The sequence below is a fragment of the Squalius cephalus genome, assembly GCF_949319135.1.
Source record: "Squalius cephalus genome assembly, chromosome: 9".
NCBI lineage: Eukaryota > Metazoa > Chordata > Actinopteri > Cypriniformes > Leuciscidae > Squalius > Squalius cephalus.
In genome coordinates this window covers 1,686,532-1,713,155 of record NC_137130.1, presented here as the reverse complement: position 1 = coordinate 1,713,155, position 26,624 = coordinate 1,686,532, and the positions used below count along the sequence as shown (strand labels likewise).

The window sequence follows — 26,624 nt, the reverse complement described above, 5'->3', positions numbered from 1 at the left end:
TAGATAATTGCATTAATGAGAAATTGAACAGGTGTTCCTAATAATCCTTTAGGTGAGTGTATATATATATAATAAATACATAAACACATTTTTAGAACAATAAACAATAAGTACATAGTTAGACACTTTTACATGAAAAAAAGGAAAACAAAACATAAAAAAGTATTAATAAATTCACATTTATTTATTTATTTACCAGGAAAGTGTATATTAACAACAGTACACCTGTAACATGCCAGAATTAGCCAAGGGCTAGTTTACATCTGTAGTCCTGTTGGCCAGTTGTACAATGGCACCCTAGGGAAAGCATACAACCTTATAAACAATTGACAAGTACAAAAGTACAACTGTAGTAGTACAGCTGTGTTTGTCCACTACAGAGTAGATGAAAGTGTTAAAGTTCAGTAAAATTAGTTCAGAAAAACAGAATAGTTATATGCACAGGCAGCAACAACAAATAATTTGGTAAAAGCATAAAAGCAGCAATCTAAGTAGCATGCACTGTCAGTAAAGCAGGATACAACATTTTTTAAATGCAGATTAAGATAATAAGCGTTAACATTATTAGTGAGGTCATAAAAACATCTGTAAGGGTGGAATTCCTGCAGTGGTTCAGGCTGCAAGAACTGCCGAATGACTAAAGAAACGTTGTCAGCAAGATGGTAGAAAACTGTACATTTCCTGTCTATTCCACCCACTGCCACTTATACCAACGACGGAAATAAGTGCAGTTACAATAGCTTAATATGTGGGAGAGCGTTGCTATAGAGAGTGACGATATTGTATTGCAATATGTAGCGCTTCAAAGTCAATACCAAATCAAAACTAGTTAGTACATTAGTCGTAATTGAAAAGGTTTAATGATAAAATATGGTTATGGTTACACTTAAAATAGTTACAAAATAGATGTATGAGATGATAACTTATACCATTAATCTTACCCAGCATATATGAAAGATGTTACCTGAGAGAGAGAGAGAGAGAGAGAGAGAGAGAGAGAAAAGAGAAGGCAAAAGGAGAGAGCCCCGAGAATAAGAAAAGAGGGGACCCAGAGAAGAAGAGAGACAGAGCACCAAACACACATTCACAACTAAAACACAAGATGGCAGCAACAGGGCTTCAGTGCTGACAGGTCTGATTACTAATGAGCCAACGTTTTAGATGAGATCGAAAGGCTATATGTGTTGATGTCTCTGATTGTTAATGGAATGGTGTTCCATTCCTGGGAATCCTAACAGAGAAGGCGGACTGACTAAAAGCACTTTATCTAAGTTGAATAACTTGTGTCCATCCCCTGTAAGATTTTGTAAAGGAATATGGAGCCCTGCGGCAGGCCGGTCGACAGAGGGAAGGGCTCAGACTGACTATTATAAATACAAACAGTTTGTCACCGCTGAGAAAGATATGAGTTTATCCATTTTAATAACATTGTCTGAGAGATTAAAAGAGGATAATTTTGCTGGCAGGATATGGTGGTTTACTGTATCAAATGCCTTTCTAAGGTCAAGAAAGACAGCTCCTACAATGCTATTGCTATCAAGTGAAAAAGAGTAGAAATAGAATTATATATGGAACAAAAACTAAATAAAAAGACACTTTCACTTTAATGTTGTTATAAGTACTGAATTTACTGTTGCTGTATAAACTCATGCTGTGGTTCTTTTCTGTCTTTAGTAGATTTCTTAAACGTTATTGTGGATTAACTAACATTTATGAAATTGAATAAAGTCACAGGAAGTAGGACAGGGTGTGCAAACTGATATATACATATACCTTTAGTAGATGTTAGTAAATGTTAGTGTTGTCCTTTAACAGTGAATGTTAATCCTCTCTGACTAATTATTTCATTTATGGAACCAGAACTGAAGCCATAAAAACATATTTAAAAGAAACACAAACTGAACAAAACAATCCAAAACATCTTTAACACTTTCAGTCCACAAATATGAAAAGACAAACTCTTCAAAACTGCTTCAGTAATAAACTGACAGATGATCTGATGTGAAGCTGCTCTGTAGTGAAATGAAGTGAAACTCCACCAACATCTCATGTAACTGCACATCTATAAGTGTTAATGCATGTGACCATAATACACACCGCATATGCACTGCAAACGGAGTATGTGTGAAACGGCGTAAGTGTCAATGCATGAACATCTAGCTCTTTATTTCTGATAATTCACACTCTGAACTTATGTCACTTTGAGCTCCAGTGCGCCTCAACTTCTTGTCATTTTCAAGCATAGTAAACACTGACCCATGACGTGTTAAAAGTGTTAAAGTGTTCTTTGATATTTTCCTATGATTAATATTCATCCACTATGGATTACACCACTGCTGTGACACTCTAAATGCTCACTTTATTCAGAGTAAACACTGCATTAGTGAGACACTCAAACAAAAACACTGAAACGGTGCAACAGTTTCTCACATGTCTCAGACGAGCTGCTAAAGACTGTGACCTCAGAGCTGACTAAGATAATCAGTTATGAGATACCATTGTGAGCAAATGCTTGGATTCAAGGCGGGCAAATAAAGCAATAATTTGAGACCAGAATCCAATTCCAGCTCCAGACGAGCTCCTTATTCTAACAGTGAGCAAAATCAACATGAAGTTGCATCAGCGCTCGTACTGAGGGAATATCTCTGATGATATTATTATACTTGCTCCAAACCAAGAGACACTTGATCAGAGATAACATGCAGAGGCTCGTAGACTTTAAACATTTTTAAGTCTGAAAACTGTCAGGGCATTTGTGCATGTTCACATAAGAAAACAACTGAAAACAGCGCTGTTTGTTCGCCTTAGTTGTAGTTGTATCCAATAAACTATGATATTAAACAAGCTAACGCTATAATCGCGAACATAGCAGACTCATGGAAAAATACATCTGTTATCAATTATTTTTTATCATGAATAATTTATAAATGACTCAGCATCATCTGTATTAATGAGAAAATAACCACTTCATCTGGGGCCGTATTCACAAAGCATTTTATCTTACCACTAGGAGTACTCCTAAATCGCACTAAAAGATTTTAGCTAGGAGTTTTCTCTTAAAAGTTATTCACAACGCCTTTCAGACCAACTCTTAGTAAAGAAAAATTACAACTCCTAAACTAAGAGTGAGTCTTCGTTGTTATGGATGACGTCATTACTCATGCACGAGCTTGAGTGAAGTGACCACCTTGATTGGCTGATGATTGTAACGCGGGAATGATTCCTAACACCTCCCCTACGATGATGAGTGACAGGTGACAGGTCTGAGAATGCGTGCGCTACACAAGTAGTGCGAAGGACGGAAGATGATGAATAACTGAATAAATAGCCTAAATGAATAACGAGTAAGGCAAAACAAATAGCCTAGTAGCCTAATGAAACATATGGATTGATGCAATATCTTTGCTAGCCTGGGTTTCCCCATACTGCCTTGAGCAGCGCGATTTTATTCACGCTGCAAGGTAGTCTGGCTACCATGGGCTAATTTTTCCCCTGAAATAGGGAACCAATCACAGAACGGGGAGGGAGCAGCAAGACGATGACGAAGTATATGCGACACACCGAAGCAGTTTGTTTATCTATGGATCCAACATGACAGACGTAAAAATATATGCATATTTAGTTTAGCAAGCAAACACATCTACAAAAATATGCCTGTATTTCAAGCTGATAAAATAATTTAAAATCCACATCAGTTTATTTGTGCCGACGCGCCACGCCCTCCCAGGATCTATAACGTTACCTATACTTCCACTTTTAAAAATTCATCATAACCGCGCGCGATCTGCTTGCAGTCGTCGAGATAGATGCTGAGGAGTTGAAGAAAAGAATAGCTAGTGGAGATTGTAAAGTTGTCGACAATATGTCATCAAAAATCAAGTCCAGTGTGTGGGAGAAATTTGGAGTTATCTGAAGAAAATATTGTAAAAAGCTTTGCTGCAAACATTTTCGTGTTGGATAGCCGCAAATGTGGAACTTCATCCCTGAGGAAGCACGCAGAAACTGTGGTAACAAAGCCGTTCTATCGAACGGTATTTTTCATATTTAACACTGTTAGTATGTGTGGTGTGCAGGGCGTGTTTGAAACCCAAAATTGTCAGATGTAGGCTAGACGAAATTGCGTGGCATAGTGGTGTAGCCGCGTCTGTTCGATTTGTGTGGTAACGTTAGCCATGTTCTTCATGTATCGGCCTTTTGACAGCTTCGGCTGAAGTTGTCCTTGTGTTAATTGTCGTGTAATAACTTCTGTATGACCTGGCAATAAACATTTTTGTAAGTGTGTCTATAATGTGATAGTCTAAACTGATTTTATTTCGGGTGCGAGTCGGGTGTCGGTTCTATTTTAAGCGGGTCGGTGCAGATTTTTATTAGTGCTGCTGTTGGAAAACGGGTCGGGTGCGGATTTACAAAATCGGACCCGTGCAGGACTCTTTGGTGTACACATAAATCTCTGACCCATCGTCGTCTTCTTCGTTGAATATCTGTCGCTCTACATACGTCATCTGGTATAATTTGAAACGATTGGCTATGAGCTACGTACAGGCGCATTTGATAGACATTTGTAGCGCACAATAAACGGCTCTGGGCATTCGTAAACCACGCCTCAAATACGAGAAAATGAACATGTAGTATCCAGACCACGTCTCAAAGAGAAAGTGGTCTGACTTTAGCCAGGCTATATCTTTGCAACATTATTGAATTAATCTGTCACTGTATGCCTCTGCCTACGTTTGCAAAGAGAAGAACATTTTAATTTGATTCACAATGAAACGTTACAAATAGTTTACATGCAATGAGTAGCCTAGTTTTGGTTGTTGTTGGTGGCGTTATTGCATCCCTAGTTATGCCTACAATGCAGAATTGTTCCTCGCGATTGGAAGCTCCTGTAGCGCCGCATACGCATTTCAAAACATCGCAGCGTGAAATGCCACAGAAAGCGGTTTGTGAAGGTCTTAGTGAGTTAGGAGTCCTCTCGACTTCTTTTAAGCTGTCCCAGGCTTAGGTGCTACTTTTAGGGCTAAAATGCTTCGTGAATTACTCTTAGTCAAAAAAATTAGGAGTCCTAAAGTTACGAGTGACGCCCATTATTTTTAGGAGTTGCTCCTTTTAGCTACTTTTAGCCTTAAAATTCTTTGTGAATACGGCCCCAGATGTTTAAAGTGAATAAAATAGCCTTGACTGAAGAACATTGTTCTCTCCACCGGCAGCGTTCCCAGATCGGGAGAACGATTTCCAGCCCAAAAGCCCAACAAAAAAACACCCAAAACTTTAACTATAAAAATAATGTTATAGAATTTTACTGCCATGCCAATTAAGGTTGATAAGGTTGATAAACTCATTAAAACAAAATGATGATAAAATAATATAAAAATAGATAAATTCCCCAGGAAAACTATGGCAAAAATGTAAGAAAATTTAGCAACATTTCAAAGACAGACACTGTCAGTGTCAATCAAGAAATGAACCGATACCCTCGGAAAAACACATGGAACATTTTCAATGTCAACAGTCAGAATAAGTAATGCAAAAAGTGAACTGAAAAAGCAACGAAATTAGCAGGTATTTCACGCTTGTTCAGACACAACGACAGTCAAAACTGTCAACAAAGAATTAACAGCAATAATGCGCTTTCCTTCGTGTTGCAGTTTAACTTCAGACAGAAGTGTAAAAGATGTCCTGATGCAGGACAGGATCATATAGTTTCATATTCAGTTTTGATTTTAACTGTGAACAAACAGTGAGTTGTATTTTTTAGAGTTACAATTATATGAACTAAGAGCCTTCGTCATCTCCCTCCACAGGTGTAATTCACGTTTAGAGAGTTAGAGACTCTCCCACTCTTTACCGTGTAACTTATATTTAGGAAACCCTGGCATTGTGATCACTTGAATATACCAACCTGGTCACACTAAATGCGTCTCTATAGCACGCATTGTCTTTATCATGCAATTTATATGCGAAAATGAGTTTTTATGTGCATATGATACGCATGGTTAGGTTTAGTAGTGGTGTGGGGTACGTGTGTATTATACGTTTGGTTAGGATTAGTGGTTTATCTGAGAAACCAATCCTGTTCAAGTAGTGCTATAGACAACACTTAATGCTTGTTGTTGGGTGCGTGTGTAAGCCTATTACACGCAATAAAGTATGTATCACATGCACACAAAAACTAATTTTCGCGTATAAATTGCACGATAAACACGTTCAAAATCTGATATCTTATCGCGCTAAAAACCCGTCACTCATGAATCATTATGTTTGTCTGCTGATCAAAGCTGTGAGGAAAGGGAGTGAGGACTCAATGTTTCTGAACTTTTTGTTTTACCTCATTTGCGTTTGTATTGTTTTACTACTTACACAGTTATTTGAGTAGGGGAGCGCGGGGCACAACCTAACGCGGGGTTAGTTGTAACACGCTTGTTTTAAATACTTCTGCACATGCTTGGATGACGAAACTGTGTGTACTTACTAGTTGCCATATCAACACTATATATATAAAAAAAATCCGCCAAAAATTTTTTTTTTGAAGATATCCATAGACATTTATTAAACCATAGCAAAAGTAAATTTCTTACTTAAGTTAATTTTTCATCTCTATTTTTTGTGTTTATTTAAAATAAGACAAATCTGATATTATTTTAATCTCTAAGATGTTATTTAACAGTTGAGATAGTTCTTTAATGTTTCGCTAACTAGCAGAAGACACTAGCAGGGTTTAAATCCCAGTTGTGCAGGCGGGGGCATGTTGTCACACTGCGTTACAATGTGCCCCTATTAGAAATATGCTATTATATTCTATACTTTTATTAATTTTATTGAGAAAACGTGAGAAAAAGGTGAATAAAGACTGAGAGTCAATGTTCAGAAATTACTAATTATTTATTTGATTTGAACTATGTTGTATAGCTGTGTTTTCATGTGTTCATAGTCAAAACTCAAAAATGAGTTTATATTTAATTATTAAAAATTGCCATTATTTTATATGAAAAAGATTTTTAATTGTATTATATTTAGAAAATATTTTAGTTTGTTTTGTATATTTTTTTAATTAGATCAGATAACATTTTAAGCTGTCATATGGTCATGTTACAATGTGCCCCACGACATGTTACAATGTACCCCACCTATGGGGCATGTTGTCACATTTCACTTCCATTCTTCGGGGTATATCAAGAAAAAAGTATATACTGTATTAATAAAACAAAAACACATAATTGTAGTAGACATGTGGGAAATTAATGTGGGAAAAAATAAATACTCTGAACCATAAGTAGATTTACACAAACTGAGAAAGTCAAAAAGCGTTACTTTGTGCCCCGCTCTCCCCTATATATTATTATATTATTTCCAATACACAGCTTGGTTTTTACTGATATTTTTAGGGGGGGAACCCTGAGATCGGGTCCTGACCACCGCTATTTCTGCCTACACTAATAACTGAGTTTAGACCTGAATTCAAACTTGATCTCACAGTAAAATCACAGCTCAATTATTTCTATATGAGAATAACAGTTATTGTTAAATCCTCTCTGTCTAATTTAACCTGTAATTTATTACATGGTACCAGAAGAGAAACAACCAAAGTCAAATTTAAAACTCACCATCCAGACGCCAGAAACACAGACAGAAGAAAACGATGCGAAACATCTTCAGCACTTTCAGTCCACAAATATGAAAAGACAAACTCTTCAAAACTGCTTCAGTAATAAAATGACAGATGATCTGATGTGAAGCTGCTCTGTAGTGAAATGAAGTGAAACTCCACAAACATCTAAAATAACCACATCCTTAAGTGTTGATGCATGTGAACATCTAACAGTATATAAGCTCATAATTTCACGCTCTGAACTTTGTCACTTTGAGCTCCAGTGCGTCTCAACTTCCTCTAGATCAATGACATAATTTTTCACAGAAATGAACTGACCCATAACATGATAAATACATGTAAAAGCAACAGTTTGATCTTGTCATGAGATGCTGAGTGTTTGGCTCTGCTCTCTCCTCTAACTTGTTCATTTCTTATTAAATGTCTCGATTGTTTCTGCTCTCAGACTGATTTCAGTGTTTCTCTAATGGCTTTATGGAGATAGAAGAGTTCTCTGATATAAAAATATGATTAATATTCAACCGCTATGGATTCCAACGTTCCACATAAACACCACATTAGCGAGAGTCTGCCTTATTAAATCACACAACAACAAGGTGAGGTTGTGTAATAATATGAGAGACTGCATGCAGTTTAGCAGAGGCTCTTATACTGTGGATTGACACTCAACAATAACACAATATGAAGTTCATGGGAATGCTGGTTTCAGAAAGGGGATTGAGCCGACCGCTGAAAGGGTTCATGATGTGTTCGAGGCCAGAGAAACAGAGAAACACAGAAGTTTAAGAGCCCTAAAACAGAAGTTGGCTTAAGCTGAACCCTTGCTTACTTTGACAAGAAAGCATCAATCAAAGTCATCTCACATGCAAGCGTTATTGATTCAAGAACAGAGTGGATGAATCGTTCTCATATGTAATGTTACTGTATGGAAGCATCAGCACAGAGAGGGAATTAAAGGGCACCTATTATGCAAAATCCACTTTTACATGGTATTTGGACATAAATATGTTTTGGCAGTGTGTGTGTGCAGATTTAAAACTCACCATCCAGACGCCAGAAACACAGACAGAAGAAAACAGTGCGAAACATCTCCAGTGCTTTCAGTCCACAAATATGAAAAGACAAACTCTTCAAAACTGCTTCAGTGATAAAATGACAGATGAGCTGATGTGAAGCTGCTCTGTAGTGAAATTAAGTGAAACTCCACCAACATCTAAAATAACTGCACATCTATAAGTGTTGATGCATGCGACCACACTGTAAAAAAATAGGCTATGATAAATAAGTCGACAACATATGTTTTTACACTGCTTTAACTCATCAAAATAAGTTAAACAATTTTCAACTCATTTTTAAGTCAGTTTAATGTAATTTAAGTTGAATGACTTAAACATCCAAGTTGATTGTACTTAAAAATGTAAGGCAGCAACATTTTTTACAGTGCACTTTTTAGCTCATTATTTCAAACTCTGAATTTGGTCATTTTCTCATGTCCGCCTCAATTTCCTCTAGATCAACGACATAATTTCCACAGAAATGAACTGACCCATAACATGTTAAAGTCACAATTACACCAGTATAACATATGAAACAATCAGTTACAAGAAATACAGCCCTTATTAAATCAGCATGTAAACTTGTGTGAGCTACCGCTGTGAATGCTCATGCACACTGGGAAGGAAGAAAGAAACAAAGTGCATATAGAATTGAAAATAATCCAAGATATTTGAAACGAACAAAGACATTTGCTTGACTGTTTTTCTACCACAAGGACCATTTGGAGTTCATAAAGGCACAGATGGGCTGATAGTGATCAAGGCTTGTAGGCCAAGATGTTTTGGGGGTCGATGAATTGTCACACATCAGGTAACATTTTTCATATATGCTGGGTAATTAATGGTATAAGTTATCATCTCATACATCTATTTTGTAACTATTTTAAGTGTAACCATAACCATATTTTGTCATTAAACCTTTTCAATTACAAATAATGTGCTAACTAGTTTGATTTGGTATTGACTTTGAAGTGCTACATATTGCAATACAATATCGTCACTCTCTATAGCAACGCTCTCCCACATATATAGCTATTGTAACTGCGCTTATTTCCGTCGTTGGTATAAGTAGCAGTGGGTGGAATAGACAAGAAATGTACAGTTTTCTACCATCTTGCTGACAACGTTTCTTTAGACATTCGGCAGTCTTGCAGCCTGAACCACTGCAGGAAATCCACCCTAACAGGAAGTTGAGATTCACTTGAACTCAAAGTGACAAAGTTCAGAGTGTGAAATAATGAGCTAATAAAGTGCTAGATGGTCACATGCATTAACACTTAAGGATGTGGTTATGTTAGATGTTGGTGGAGTTTCACTTTATTTTACAGAGCAGCTTCACATCAGCTCATCTGTCATTTTATCACTGAAGCAGTTTTGAAGAGTTTGTCTTTTCATATTTGTGGACTGAAAGCGCTGAAGATGTTTCGCACTGTTTTCTTCTGTTTGTGTTTCTGGCGTCTGGATGGTGAGTTTTAATTGTGTTTTTATGGCTTCAGTTGTTTCTCTTCTGGTACATGTAATAAATGACTGGTTAAATTAGCCAGAGAAGATTAACATTCACTGTTACAGGACAGCACTGATAGGGGAGCTCCGTACCTGTCATGTTCAACAGTGGTTTTAGTTTGGTTTTGTCCAGAAAACACTCGTCATAGTCCAGGGCTGCGAGAGCTTGCATGAGTTTATTGTTAGTCTCCAAACCGTTCAGACATTTCTCCACTCACAGCATCAACTGTGCTGAAATAAAGATGATGAAGTCTCGTCATTGTCTTCATGTTGTGTTCAAAATGCTTTAAGTTCTCACTTGTTTTGCGTTGTCTTTTGTTTGGTTTGATTTCGGTTCGGACCAGATCACAGATAATTCTCCAAAGCTCACTGAACTCTTCCTCTGATCGATTTTTTTTAATGCAATCAGCTGCGTCATTTAAATTACAAACTTAATAGCTGAGGGAAAATCAGTGTTTTCTGATTGAAGAATTTTGTTTGCTGGGTCAAGAAGTTTCAGTATATTATGTACCATAACAGCAATGAAGCTGAAGTTAGGTTCTGTCACTGATCGCACCGGTCCTGTAGCCTCAACTCGAATGCCTATGGGACAGATCATATTATATTTAGGAAACCCTGGCATTGTGATCACTTGAATATACCAACCCGGTCACACTAAATGCGTCTTTATACGCATTGTCTTTATCGTGCAATTTATACGCGAAAATGAGTTTTTATGTGCATATGATACGCATGGTTAGGTTTAGGGTAGGTTTAGTAGTGGTGTGGGGTACGTATGTATTATACGTTTGGTTAGGATTAGTGGTTTATCATTTGAGAAACCAATCCTGTTCAAGTAGTGCTATAGACAACACTTAATGCTTGTTGTTGGGTGCGTGTGTAAGCCTATTACACGCAATAAAGTAAGTATCATATGCACACAAAAACTAATTTCTGCGTATAAATTGCATGATAAACACGTTCAAAATCTGATTTCTTATCGCACTAAAAACCTGTCACTCATGAATCATTATGTTTGTCTGCTGATCAGAGCACTGTGAGGGAAGGGAGTGAGGACTCAGTGTTTCTTAAAACTTAAAACTTTTATTTTATCTCATTTGCGTTTGTACTGTTTTACTACTTGCCTCTGGACATCCGCCTTGCACTTCCATTAACATTTTTAAATCAAAACTGAAAACATACCTCTACTCTCTGGCGTTTTGATACTTAATATCCTTGTTTTACTGTTTGTTTTGTGTGGTTCAATGTTACTGTGCTTTTATTTAGTTTATTTTTCTTACTATGTCCAGCACTTTGGATAGCTCTGCTATGTTGAAATGTGCTTTATAAATAAAATTTACTTACTAAAATTTACTTTACTTACACAGTTATTTGAGTATATATTATTATATTATTTCCAATACACAGCTTGGTTTTTACTGATATGTTTAGGGGTGAAACCCTGAGATCGGGTCCTGACCCCTCGCTATTTCTGCCTACACTAATAACTGAGTTTAGACATGAATTCAAACTTGATCTCACAGTAAAATCACTGCTCAATTATTTCTATATGAGAATAACAGTTATTGTTAAATCCTCTCTGTCTAATTTAACCTGTAATTTATTACATGGTACCAGAAGAGAAACAACCAAAGTCATATTTAAAACTCACCATCCAGACGCCAGAAATACAGACAGAAGAAAACGATGTGAAACATCTTCAGTGCTTTCAGTCCACAAATATGAAAAGACAAACTCTTCAAAACTGCTTCAGTGATAAAATGACAGATGATCTGATGTGAAGCTGCTCTGTAGTAAAATGAAGTGAAACTCCACCAACATCTAAAATAACCACATCCTTAAGTGTTAATGCATGTGACCATCGAGTGATAATTCACTCTCTGAACTTTGTCACTTTGAAGCACCAGTGTGCCTCAACTTACTGTAAAAGTGTAATTTTTAACAGAAATAAATGTGTGAAAAGTGTCTTACAGCAACAGTTTGCTTACCATGACAAGTAAGCATCAACCAAAGTTATTGCATATGCAAGCATTCATTGATCCAAAAATTGTAAACTGGGTTTATATTGGGGATGCTTTTTGTCTTTTTTTCTTCAAATCAAGCCCTGACTACAAACACTAAATATCTTGGATAAAAGGAGAAAAAGCGTTTTATATGGATCAACAACTAAATAATAAAAAGAGAGAGAGAGGTTTACTTAAATAAGAGTTGTGCCGAATTATGTGACCAGAACCATAATGCAACCCTGTAGGGTTATGGTTAGGATTGAGATTAGAATTAGCAATACAGCGTTCAACTAGATTCACAGAATTCAGCACAACACCTGAACTCAAGCCTGATCTCACAGTAAAATCAGAGTTTAATTATTTCTGTATGAGAATAAGTGAACGTTAATCCTCTGAGTAATTTAACCAGTGATTTATTAAACGGTACAAAAACAGAAACAACTGAAGTGATAAAAACACATTTGAAACTCACCAACCAAGTTCAACTGGCTTTAGTCTATTTACTAAATATTATTCAATATATATTTAATGTAACATCATCTATCATTTCTTGTCCATCTTCACAATCTCTACACTTTTCTGTATTTTCCTGATGACAGGCAGACGAGCTGGAAAACATGAGAGAATAGAGATAAATGAAGATGAATGAAGATATTCAAGCAGACGAGGAAGAAGGAACCAAAACTGATCTAATGTAAAGCATGTGAAGGAATAAATAATCACAGCTAACATTGCTTTACCTTGCCGGATTAACATTTATATGCTTTTGAAAACTAAATGTTGCCAACTCTTGGGCCAAAGTTAGTAATAACAAGAGGAAACAACTAGACAGCGGTCTATAGGTTTGTGGATATATTGAAACTCATGACTTGTGTAACAAGCTGAAGGATCAAGAAAGAGGGAAGCATAACAGAGGAGTGGAATTGCACATATTGTGATAGTGTAATGGCTGTAACCACAAAGGGGTTTATTTACACATTTATTAGTGGTTTAGAATCCAGTATTCCCCTAATTCTTTAGTCTTTTATGAGTTTAATAAAGAATTCCAATTTGTGCAATTTGAAGGGGAATGGAAACGCGGCTACTGTCATACACTTATTCTACAGTATATAATCTGTTGTTCTCTTTTTGTCGTGGGATTCTCTCTGAAATTGGTCGAAATCCTCCCGGCCATGACTAAAGTATATTCAAAGGCATTGTTTGGAAACCTCACAGCAAATCCCCGGTGTTAAATGAACACCACTCAGTGATATGGGAATTGAGTTAGTTAGTTAATTAATTGAGTGATGATTGTTTGATTATTGTAGACACCTGATGATAATGAACCAGATTTGATCCTTTAATGTTTATTATTCGATACATTAATACATAATGTATTTGTGGTTTGTTTCAGAAAATCTCGCAGAAGTGCAAAAATATAAACTAAAAAAATTAAAATATTATTTTAGAGTTAATGGAAGAATTACCTTAACAATAATGTAAACATTTAGTTTGGAAATGTAAAGTGCTAGAATTGTTAAAATACATAGGGTTAGTATTCCTGCGCTCGGCATAATAAATCTAATAAAACACGGAGAAACTCTTGAACCTCAGACTGAAAAAAACTTTATTGACAAAGGCAAACAAATCCAGATGACAGATGAACAGCAGTAGTAAAGTGAGATCTGTGTCTTTGAGAGAAATGTCGTGTTTAGTCTGTAAAAGAGCTTCAGTATTAGAGACGTCTGATCTGAACAATAACAATACAAGACATGTGAGACTTTAAGTGTGATTGGAGTAATGTTTAAAGTCCCCAATCAAATAGGAATGAGTAGATTGTTAAAAATAATAATAATCAGCATTTACAACAAACATTTTGAGCACTAATGAGTTAAGGAGAAAATATGTTGCTGTTTGTTCTCAAATTATGTTCTAGGGTGGAAATAAGCCTCCTGTAAATAAACATACAGTAAATGCCAGCATATAAAACCATTACAAATAAAGGAAGATTAATAAATGACAAAAAATAGTAATGTGAGAAATGACACCATTAGGTTTCTGATGTGTGAATATGTGCTTGATCTCGTTCAGTTCTTCTGGATCTGATGTCATAAACCAGAAGAATGACAGTAGCCACGCCCACCAGAGCAGAGAGGACCAATCGGATCACAGCTTCAGTAGGACCACAACAGTGGACAGAGTCTGAGGAATAAAAGCATCAAACTGAGATCAGATCAGTTAATAAACGTTAATATCAGCGCTGACATCAACTAATATCAGCCGTACCTGAACATGTGTGACAGAGTTGAGTGATGTTGAGATGTTGAGTCTGGTTGCTGATGGGATTGTTCAGCACACAGATGTAGGAGTTTTTATCCTGATATTCCACTTCCAGAGGGAGAGAGAGACTCATGCTGAGATCAGACACACTGATGCTGGACAATAAACTGTTTCCTTTGTACCAGGAGAGAGTCACATGACCCACATTCACAGCAGAACACACCAATGAACATGATGATGATGATGATGATGAAGAACAGTCTCTGCTGATGACAGGAACAGGCAGACGAGCTGGAAAACATGAGAGAGAAAAGATCAATTAGAACAAATCTAATCAACAATCTTCTTACGGTTCAGTCAGTGTGTATATGATCTATCATCTCAAACTATAAAATGATTCAACAATTAATAAATATGTAAATAATTAGTAAAAAACAAGAATATTTGAAGGACATGAGAAATGATCTCTACTCACCAGAGACAGAAACTCTGAAAGCTTTTAATGAGAAACTTTCTGAAAACCAAATCTCTCTTGTACTTTTGATCTGTAGTTTATAAACTCCAGCATGTTCAGTTGTGATGTTTGTGATGGTCAGAGATCCAGTTTGATTGTCCAGCTTCAGTCTGTCTCTGAATCTCCCAAGATAATCATCATATAAAGTGATTCTGTCGGCCTTTACATTAATTTCAGCTATTAAAATATTTTCATCTCCAAACATCCACCGAATCCATTCATAACCTTTCATTTCAGTGAGATCAGAGTTTACAGTGAGTGATTCTCCCTCCGTCACTGATATTTCAACTGTATCAACAAACAGAAACAGAGTTTAAATATTGATATGTCAAATTAACAATAATATAAAACAAAAACAGAAAAAAAGCAAAATGGTGTTTGGATTAAAATTGTATCTGGGTAATAAAACATAAAATGGTAAAACAAGTATTTAACTCACCAAAGACAGTGAGAAAGAACTTATAACTGGCCGAAGTATAGGAATTTTCACTATGTTTATTTATGAGTCGTTGATAATCTCCAGCATGTTCAGTTGTGATGTTTGTGATGGTCAGAGATCCAGTTTGATTGTTCAGCTTCAGTCTGTCTCTGAATCTCCCATCAAGAACATCATCATTTACAGCGATTCTGTCGGTCCGTTTATTGATTTCAGATATTACAATTGTTTCATTTCCAAACATCCACTGAATAAAACTATTATTTTTTATTTCAGTAACACCAGAGTTTAGAGTGACTGATTCTCCCTCCTTCACGGACACTGTGACTGATACTGATGCCAAAAACACACACAGAACACACACAACCAGGGTTTGTCAGATTAATACTGTGAAATCACTTAATAATGTTTTACTAAATAATTTAAAATGTCATAAAACAACATAAAGAAACAAAATGGTGTATGGATTAATACAAATTTTGTCATTAAATAAAGGTGAAACAAATGTGTTTAGCCTCACCATAGGAACCAATATTGATCTTTCTCTTTCTCACACCGTTGATCTGTAGAGAATAATCTCCAGTCTCTTCAGTGATGTTTATGATGGTCAGAGATCCAGTTTGATTGTTCAGCTTCAGTCTGTCTCTGAATCTCCCATCAAGAACATCATCATATACAGCGATTCTGTCGGCCCGTTTATTGATTTCAGCTATTAAAGCGTTTTCATAATATCCAAACCTCCACTGAATCACATCATCATCCTTTATTTCAGTAAGATCAGAGTTTAGAGTGAATGAATCTCCCTCCATCATACGCTTAAATTCATCTCCATCACCAAACACACCTGAAGAACAGACTTTTTCACAGATTAAAGCTTTAAAATCACTTGATGTTGGTTTGATGAAGCTTCACTGAAATACTTTTAAACATTTAAATGTGATATTAATAATATTCTGCAGCAATACAAAGACAAAAGATGATGAATTAAAAGAAATAGATTTACATATGGTACAATAACTAAATAAAAAGACACTTTTACTTTAATGTTGTAACAAGTTATAGATTGAATTTACTGTTGCTGTATAAACTCATGCTGTGGTTCTTTTCTGTCTTCAGTAGATTTCTTATTTTAGATTATCTAACATTCACAAAATCAAATAAAGACACAGAAGAGAACCACAGTGTGTGCAAACTGGTATATCCATATATCTTTAGTAGATGTTAGTAAATGTTAGTACTGTCCTGTAACAGTGAATGTTAATCCTCTCTGTCTAATTTAACCAGTAATTTATTACATGGTACCAGAAGAGAAAGAACTGAAGCCATAAACACATATTTAAAACTCACCATCCAGACGCCAGAAACACAAACAGAAGAAAACAGTGTGAAACATCTTCAGCGCTTTCAGTCCACAAATATGAAAAGACAAACTCTTCAAAACTGCTTCAGTAATAAAATGACAGATGAGCTGATGTGAAGCTGCTCTGTAGTGAAATGAAGTGAAACTCCACCAACATCTCATGTAACTGCACATCTATAGGTGTTGATATATGTGACCATCTAGCTCTTTATTCCTGATAATTCACGCTCCGAATTTGGTCACTTTGAGCTCCAGTGGGCCTCAACTTCCTCTAGACCAATGACATCATTTTCAACAGAAATAAACGTGTGAAAAGTGTCTTTAAGCAACAGTTTGCGTACTTTGACAAGAAAGCATCAACCAAAGTTATTGCACATGCAAGCGTTATTGATTCAAGAACAGAGTGGATGAATTGTTCTCATGTGTAATGTTACTGTATGGGAGCATCAGCACAGAGAGTGAATTAAGGGAAGTCAGACACAGACTGGTTGTTTAATGAATGTAAATCATACGCTCACATTGCCAATGAGTTAATTGTGACGAGACAATCAGTCTTGAGTGGGACACACATTGTGTCTCTACTGTCACTCTGACTGTAGAACCTTTAAAGCTTTAAATTTAACTCACGAAGGACATTTAGGCATGATCGACACCAAACCGAATCTTCAAAATCCTTTTCCAGCTTTATATGTGGCGCACGGCTAAACATTTGGTAAAATATACACTAAATATACAATAAATGTAATAAAACATGGAGAGACTCTTGAACATTTATTGATAAAGATAAATATATATGGCAAATGGACAGCAGTAATGTGAGATATGTGTGTCTTAACATTCATGGAACCAAAAATTGTAAACTGGGTTTATAGAGGGGATGCTTTTTGTCTTTTTTTCTTCAAATCAAGCCATGACTACAAACACTAAATATATTGGATAAAAGGAGAAAAGGTGTTTTATATGGATCAACAACTAAATAATAATAAAAAAAATAAAATAAAAAAAAAAAGAGGAAGAGGTTTACTCAAATGAGAGTGTTGAATTATGTGACCAGAACCATAATGCAACCCTGCAGGGTTATGGTTAGGAAACTTTATGACTTGAGTAACAAGCTGAAGGATTAAGAAATAGGGAAGTAAAACAGAGTAATTGCACATATGAAGAACCAATCATAATAGAGAAAATTAATGTAATGGATAATGTCTGTCAAGTGTTTTAAGCTGCATGAGTCCCACACTTGAAAGGGGTTTCTTACTTCTGAATTGAACACTGGGTTCCACTCACAAGAATGAGACTTAAGTTGCCTTTTCTCAATTTATTGCAGGATTTCAGTAGGTGAAAAACCTTTAAAACTACACAACAAACCAGTGTAAGTATATTTACAACAAAACCCTTAAGTAAACAGCAATGCACATGAATTAAACCACCAAAATCTCACACTGTACATAACAGTTTATACAGGTTTAATTTGATAAGCATTAGCAAATTAATATTTTCACTAGAAGGGAATTTAACCATGTTTACCATAATAAATATTCTAGACAATGAATTGGATACACATATTTAAGACAGTGAATTTTAGACAGAAAATGTGCTTTAGCAGATTGAATATATTAATTATTTCTTATTAATAATAGACTATTTTTAAAATTACTGTTAACACTACTACACATTTAGGCTCAGCATTTAAAAACTAACTTAATCACAAATAACAAAATTGTGAAGTGTTGCTATCTTCGTATAATATATATTCATATTCATATTCATATTCATTCTTCATTGTCCTCGATTGAGGAAATTTGTTTCCACAGTCTGTACCAAAGATAACATTCAACACTCATAACATACCCGTACAACACAGAATTTTGTCCACATGAGTAAATTAGGCTTTCTGTGAATTCAGCGCTCTTATTGCTGAAATTACAAAGCTTTTCCCTAGACGTGATTTTTTATGAGGCAACTGTCTATATCTGCGGCCTGAGGGAAGAAGGGTGAAACATGAGTTAAGAGGGTGGCTGGGATTTTGTATGATGGTATTTGCTCTACGAATGGTAGCAGTGTCAATGAGAGCCGGCAAGTTGGGTGTGGGAAGACCAATTGTTTTTGAAGAAGTCTTAGTGATTCTAAGAAGCTTGTTCCTATTAGTGAGAGAAAGCATAGTGAAATAACAGGTGGCACAGTACAGAAGGACGGGTTCAATGATGCTACGGTACAAAAGGAGAAGAAGATGTGGTTTGACTGAGAGACTTCTGAGTTTACGTATGACAGATAGTCTCTGTTGGCAGCGCCTGTGAATGTCTGTGGTGTGGTGGTGAAAACTCAATTTATTGTCCAATTTATTCTCCTCATATATTTATGAGACAGTAGATTGTCTTTAACTCGACTTAATTCCAACATGATGTAACCTCACACACGTGAATCTGCTCAGTGTTTTACTTCCTGTGTTATCGTACGCATTCGTAGGTACTGACGTATGCTCAATCACAGATCGTAACTGGTTACGTGACATCTCCCTCTTTTAGATGTTTTGTTTCATACAGTATTAAACAAAACAACTGTTTCTGAGAAACATACTCTGAAATTACCTTTTGAATGAAAACACAATATTTCCCGTATTCTTCCTTTTAAGAAACTAATGTATCAAATAAGCATAATTTCTCTTATTCTATTTATCAATATTATTCTTTTCAAACTTACTGTTTAAGTAGACATTAACAGTAATACAAATGAACAAGCAAATATAAACAAACATTCTGCTCAGACCTTTCTCTTTTTCCTTTAACATAACTGGTCTGTAATCATTTGTAAACATTACTGGTTAACATTTCTTCTGACTAGTAAGTCAGCTTAACAGCAGGTTTCACAGCACATCCAAGAGCGTGTCCTCAAAACTCTGGGTGACGATGTTATGCTTCCAGTCTCAGAGTCAGTTTGGGTTGGACGGGTGGCGGATGTCATGCTACCCGGTGGGGTGGAGACTTCTGGTGACTGTGTCGGAGTGTCGTTCCTTTCTTGGTTGATGATCTGCAGATGCCTCCGGTTTCGTCTGATGGTGTCTCCTTGTGGCGTTTTCACCACAAATGAACGTGGAGTGGAACACGAAGCCTGGATCACCCCGGTCCCTCTCCATGTCTTCTCTGAGTCTGTTTTCAGTCACACTCTGTCGCCGACACCTAAGGCAGGAAGCGGCTTTGCTGTGTATCTCCTGTTGTAGGTGTATTCATAGGCCTGCTTAGCTTTGGCATCTGACTGTAGACAGATTGGGCCATGCTGGTCTCAACTGATGGTGGAGCTTGGGGACTGTGGTTCGCAGTCTCCTTCCCATGAGGAGTCTGGCTGGGCTTTCTTTTGTCGGCTCTGTGGCTGTGTCCCTGTAGATCAGGAGAGCTAGCTGGGGGTCTTGTTGCCTAAGGATGCTTTTAGCGGTCCTTACCGCTCGCTCCGACCATCCCATTAGCTTGGGGATAGTATGGGCTCGATGTAGTATGCTGGATGTCATACTTGGATGTGAAGACCTGGAACTGCCGTGAGGTAAACTGCGGGGCGTTATCCGTAATCAGCACTTCAGGTATCCCGAACCGTGTAAATGTGCTCATCAGCTTACTTATAACTGCTTCACTTGTGGTCTGGGTGAGACTCAATACTTCAAGCCTTCTTGAATAATAGTCAGTAACAACCAAGAAGTGCTTTCCTTTAAACTCACAAAGATCTGCAGCTAGTTTTTGCCAAAGGCGTTGTGATGAGTGGTTCCCAGCTTTGGCTTGGTTTGTGCTCATTACAGTGTGGGCATGAGGAAACTTTCTCCTTTACCGCATGGCTGATCTTTGGCCACCAGATGGCATCATATCTCTCCCTGGATGTGTTTAGGCCTTGATGCCCGTGGTGGATCCTCTCCAGCATCTCAGTTCTCATTGTTTGTGGGATCACTATTTGGTTTCCCTTCTTTACCAGTCCATTATGCTCACTAAGACTAATTCTCTCCATAAAATAGTCTAAATCGCGGCCAGCCAGACTTAATGTATTGTCTGACCTTCTGCAGAGTTTCATCCTTCTCTGTCTCTGCTTTTATGCGCTCCAGCAGTGTTTTAGGCCTTTCCAGCTCTTCAATGGCGTCCACGTATGCCTGGATGTCCTCGCTCAGTTTTGTGTTGTCCACTTTTGACTCCGGGTGCCTCGACAGCACGCCAGGTACTATCAGGTTCTTATCTGGGATGTATTCAGGGTTGAACTTCATTAGGAGGATCAGAAGTCGCTGACACCTCAGTGGAGCTTTGTCTTGGTCCCTGTGGTTGATGAGTGTCACCAGTGACTTTTCGCTGTTTACTCACGCCGCTCCTTCTAGTGGTTTTTGCATGCTATGGTGGTTTCTTTCTCATTTGCTCTTCTGTTCAACTGGCTTTAGTCTATTTTCTAAATATTATTCAATATGCATATCTTTAATGTTACATCATCTATCATTTCTTGTCCAACTTCACTTTTCTGTATTTTCCTGATGACAGGCAGACGAGCTGGAAAACATGAGAGAATAGAGATAAATGAAGATGAATGAAGATATTCAAGCAGACGAGGAAGAAGGAACCAAAACTGATCTAAGGTAAAGCATGTGAAGGAATAAATAATCACAGCTAACATTGCTTTACCTTGCTGGTTTAACATGTATATGCTTTTGAAAACTAAATGTTGCCAACACTTGGGCCAAAATTAGTGTTGTAATAACAAGAGGAAACATCTAGACAGCGGCCTAGGTTTGTGGATATATTGAAACTCATGACTTGTGTAACAAGCTGAAGGATCAAGAAAGAGGGAAGTATAACAGAGGAGAGGAATTGCACATATTGTGATAGTGTGCTGGCTGTAACCACTATATAGTATTTACGGTATTCCTGTTTGGTAGGGTGAGTACAGTAGTTTACGGTCCCATGTCCCCTTTATGAATGGAGTAGCGTTAGTTCAGTAGTAATGGCGGCGTTCACGCTGAATAGACAACACCAGATAGGTTGCTGCGATTTCTTTCTTTGAGGTTGTAATGATGGTTTGTGCCTGGTTTGGAAAACAGTTGTTGCAAGCTGTTGCCAGGAGCTGGCCTTTGTCACTGTATTGAATTAGTATTTAAGTTTGAGTCAAATTATTGCACGTCTGCACTGATATACTTAGGCGCACTTTAATTTACTATCAACTTGCTTCCATCTAAGCCTATTGTGACAATCAATGTGTCAATAAATTGAATTGAAAAGATAACTGAGTTGGAAAATCTTAATGTGCACCATTGATAGGCTTTACAGTTTGAAGAACCAATCATAATAGAGAAAATTAATTAAATGGATCATGTCACTAGCCGCATTTCCATTACAGATTTGCTCAAAACTTTATGTAATGGAAGGAGATGTATGCGTGTTATTCAAGCATTAATGGCAAGGAAAGACTCTTATACTGGGAGCGGCACATATGAGGAGTTTCTGGTGTTTCTCCCTCTTATCTGCTTTCAGGTCTTGATTGTGGCATTTAGTAGTGGTTTAGAATCTAGTATTTCCCTAACTTTTTTGTCTTTTATGAGTTTAATAAATAACTGTCTTGTTTTCTGTCCAAACATACCGCATCATCTACATCAGCTGACCTGTTGTAGATGCGCAAAAACGGTTTCCATTGCAGTTTTGCGGAATATGCCTTTTTCAAACTGCCTGAAAAACCACCTCATCTGTCACGGAACGCATGACAGCGCCTCCTCCTGGTCTCACTAGGTCCCTCTCTCCTGCATACTAGGACTACATTTCCCTCATTACCTCATTATGATTTCATCCGTTTCACCTGTGCACCCTCAGCTCCCCTTTATCTGGACTGTTCTGTTCTGTTCTCATTGGTGAAGTCTTGTTTTACCAAACCTCTGTCTCAGTTTGTTTCTCTTGCTACTCAGTATTTTGTCTTGATCTCATGTATTTGAACTTGGACTCTGAACTCGTTTGTGAACCTTTGCTGCCTGCCTCTAGTGATGGCCAGGGGTGCGTTTCCCGAAAGCATCGTTGGCCAACTATGGTCGCAAGTTCATCGCAATGTCCATTGAACTCTATTGGTAACGACGGAACTTGCGACCATAGTTGGCCAACGATGCTTTCGGGAAACGCACCCCAGATCGAGGCCTCGTGAAGCAATGAAACAGTTGAACCAAATGTGCCATATTGTTTCGAGGCTTCGAATCAATCCGACACCCGTCTCAACGGTGACACCTAGTGGTCACTTGCAGGTGTTGATCTGAAACAACCTTGACGAGCCATTAAAAAAAATGTGTTGTTTTTTTATTATTATAATTTTCTAATATGTGAAGCTTGTAACCTACAGGCTCCTCACTGTGCATAATGTTATTTTGGTCCTGCAAAATGAATATTAATAAAAGAAATCAAGCCACAATGTCTCACTTTTTTAGAGATTTTTATTCAAAAATATTAATTTCTCTGCTGTGGAAGGACTTAGACTACTTCTTTTTTTACAGATAATTTCTCCAGCCTTTGAAAAAATCCTCTCACAAGGGACACTTGTTGCTGGCATGCAAAGATATATATATATATTAATATATTGTTTTTGGTGATTTTCCTTTTATTGTGACAGGACAGAGAGATGACAAAAAACGAGGCGGGAAAGGTCCACGAGCCGGGACTCGAACTCGGGACGCCCGAGTGCAAAGGCGCTACGTGTCGGCGTACTGACCACGAGGCCATTTGCGCCGACTGCAAAGATATTTTTTAGCTAGGACATACAAATGAGGAAAGATTACTGCTATCTCTTTCCAGTTTCATTTAAATTCCAGTTAAATTTAAATGTAAGCCTAAATAGCCTATAGGCTAACTAATCAAATCGCATATCACCAAAAATCCGCTATCTCAAAATCAAACTCCTCTCACAAAAACCCACGAGGTCAATATGCGTTGATTTCACTTTTATACAGATGTGCGACTGTGTGGTCTGTTCCCGACCGTGTCAATCAAACGCTGATTCGGCGGACCACACCTGATGAAACACTTAGTGAAACACTTCGAGGCTTCGTTTGGCCATAGTCACGTGACATGGGTGTTTTGAATCACGCTTCGGATCAGTGTTTCGACACATCTGCGCTTCGGGATCTCGCAAAGCTTCGGAACGACTATTTCGCGTCAGCCATCCTTACCTGCCTCTGACCTTTGCTTGTTTGACTACGATTCTGGATTGCCCTTGTCTGCTTTAATAAATATCTGCAAATGGATCCGACCATCTCTGCCTCTCCGTCACAGAAGACTTCACCACATCAGGATCCAGCAGATTTCAGTCGACTGGCCTCCGAGGTATCTAATCAAGCTAATGTACTCACTGCCCATCAGCAACAGCTGGTAAAATTAACCACTTTCACAGAGAAGCTCGCAAGAACTGTTCAATCCCTATCGCTGCCTAACGTGACTGAGAATCAAACTTCTAATCCAGCTCCACCCGCCTCTGCACCACCTGTCGTGAGTAACAATTCCATTCAACCCAAATATCTCTTCCTGAAAAATTTGATGGCTCACCGTCTGCTTGTAAGGGATTTCTGTTGCAGTGCAGTCTGTATTTTAACCAGCAGACACAGTCAATTCAATTCAATTCAATTCAATTCAAATTTATTTGTATAGCGCTTTTCACAATACATATTGTTTCAAAGCAGCTTTACAGAAAGTGCATTTCAGAAATGTACATAGAGAAATACAGTTAGTTAATCATGTATTGATTTAGGGCATAAACATATCGCCAGCATTGAGTCGTCTCTTCACAGGCGCCGAGTCGTCTCTGCACGTGTGTTGGAGAATCTGTAGTTTCCATGAGAGGCTGGATACAAACTGGAGCTGACGATCTGTATTTACCTCGGGACTAGCGTCCCGAGATAACAACAGAAAAGCATATGGGAAATAATTAGCGTAGCTGCTGTTCGTAATATTAATGCATTCAATCTGATTCAACTGTAGTATAAAAGGTAAGTATTATGTGAATGCTTGGCTAAAGAGATGCGTCTTTAATCTAGTTTTAAACTGGGACAGCGAGTCTGAGCCTCGAACAATATCAGGAAGGCCATTCCAGAGTTTAGGAGCTAAATGTGAAAACGCCCTCCCTCCTTTAGTGGACTTAGATATCCTAGGAATGACCAGAAGCCTCGAATTTAGTGATCTTAAAGAGCGCGATGGATTGTAGGGCAATAGAAGTTCCGTTAAATACACGGGAGCTAAACCATTTAGGGCTTTATAGGTCAGTAGTAATACTTTGTAATTGATATGGAACTTTATAGGTAACCAATGTAGAGACGACAGAATTGGTGTTATATGATCATATTTTCTTGATCTAGTGAGAACTCTAGCGGCTGCATTTTGGACTAACTGTAGCTTGTTTATTGAGGATGCAGGACAACCTGCTAATAAAGCATTACAGTAATCTAGTCTCGAGGTCATGAATGCATGAACTAACTTTTCTGCATCAGAAACAGATAGCATGTTACGTAGCTTAGCAATGTTTCTAAGGTGGAAAAAGGCTGTTCTTGTAACATATGAAATATGATTTTTAAAAGACAAGTTGCGGTCTAATATAACACCCAGGTCTTTTACTTTTACTGTAGAGGATAGAGTAACAGGACACCCTTCTAAATTAAAGTTGTTTTGTGGGCAGTTTTTTGGACTAATAAGTAATACCTCCGTTTTATCTGAATTTAATAGCAGAAAATTACATGTCATCCAGTATTTTATATCTTTAACACACTCTGTTAATTTAGATAATTTATTGTTTTCATCTGGTCGTGATGAAATATATAATTGAGTGTCATTGGCATAACAGTGGAAATTAATTCCATGTTTTCTTATAATATTACCAAGTGGTAGCATAAATATTGAGAATAGCAGAGGGCCTAACACAGATCCTTGCGGTACACCGTAGTTTACTGACATTATCTTAGATTTTTCCCCATTTACGCAGACAAAATGGTAACGGTCTGATAAGTACGATCTAAACCAGTTTAATGCCTGTCCCTGAACACCAGTGTAGTTTTGTAGTCGGTCTAAGAGTATTTTTTGATCTATAGTGTCGAACGCAGCACTAAGATCAAGTAAAACTAATATTGAGATACAGCCTTGGTCAGAAGCTAGAAGTAAATCATTTGTAATTTTAACGAGCGCAGTTTCTGTGCTATGATGCGGTCTGAATCCAGACTGAAACTTTTCATAGATGTCATTTTCTTGTAAGAAAGAGCACAGTTGAGCGGACACCACTTTTTCTAGAATTTTTTACATAAATGGAAGATTTGAAATGGGTCTGTAATTTGCGAGGTTATTATGATCTAATTGTGGTTTCTTAATGAGAGGTTTTATAACTGCCAACTTGAATATTCTTGGAACATGACCTAAGGATAAAGACGAGTTAATAATATTGAGAAGAGGCTCTTCCACTACAGGTAACACTTGTTTCAGTAGTTTAGTTGGTATTGGATCTAATAAACACGTTGTTGGTTTAGATGCAATGATAAGTTTATTTAGCTCTTCCTGTCCTATAGTTGCAAAGCGCTGTAGTTTTTCTTGAGGGGCGATAATTGAGGCTGAATCATAAGACACCATTAAAGATTGTACATTTACAATTGTATTTCTGATGCTTTCTATTTTCTCAGTGAAGAAATTCATAAAATCATTACTACTAAACTGTAACGGAATATTTTGCTCAGGTAACGTCTGTTTATTTGTTAGTCTAGCCACGGTGTTAAATAAAAACCTAGGTTTATTTTGGTTATTTTCTATTAGTTTGCGGAGATGCTCAGCCCTGGCTGCTTTTAGGGCCTTTTTATAACGTGACATACTGTCTTTCCACGCGATTCTAAAGACCTCTAATTTAGTTTGTTTCCATTTACGCTCTAAA

At 37.3% G+C, this 26,624-nt stretch overlaps 2 protein-coding genes across 6 annotated transcripts in view; both read right to left on the bottom strand.

Moving 5' to 3' along the window:
- LOC307164783 (uncharacterized protein) overlaps positions 1 to 7,629 on the bottom strand; it is a 32,892-nt gene extending 25,263 nt beyond the window's left edge. Inside the window, exon 1 of the mRNA XM_079881875.1 lies at positions 7,602 to 7,629. The gene's annotated coding sequence lies outside the window, so the exon portion shown is untranslated. The remainder of the gene's footprint in view (positions 1 to 7,601) is intronic.
- LOC307164771 (uncharacterized protein) overlaps positions 1 to 26,624 on the bottom strand; it is a 195,658-nt gene that overhangs the window by 142,242 nt on the left and 26,792 nt on the right. For all 5 annotated transcript variants that reach the window (XM_079881847.1, XM_079881846.1, XM_079881848.1 and 2 more), the window contains one exon: positions 14,436 to 14,720. In XM_079881847.1, coding sequence (XP_079737973.1) covers positions 14,436 to 14,720 — 285 coding nt within the window. The remainder of the gene's footprint in view (positions 1 to 14,435; positions 14,721 to 26,624) is intronic.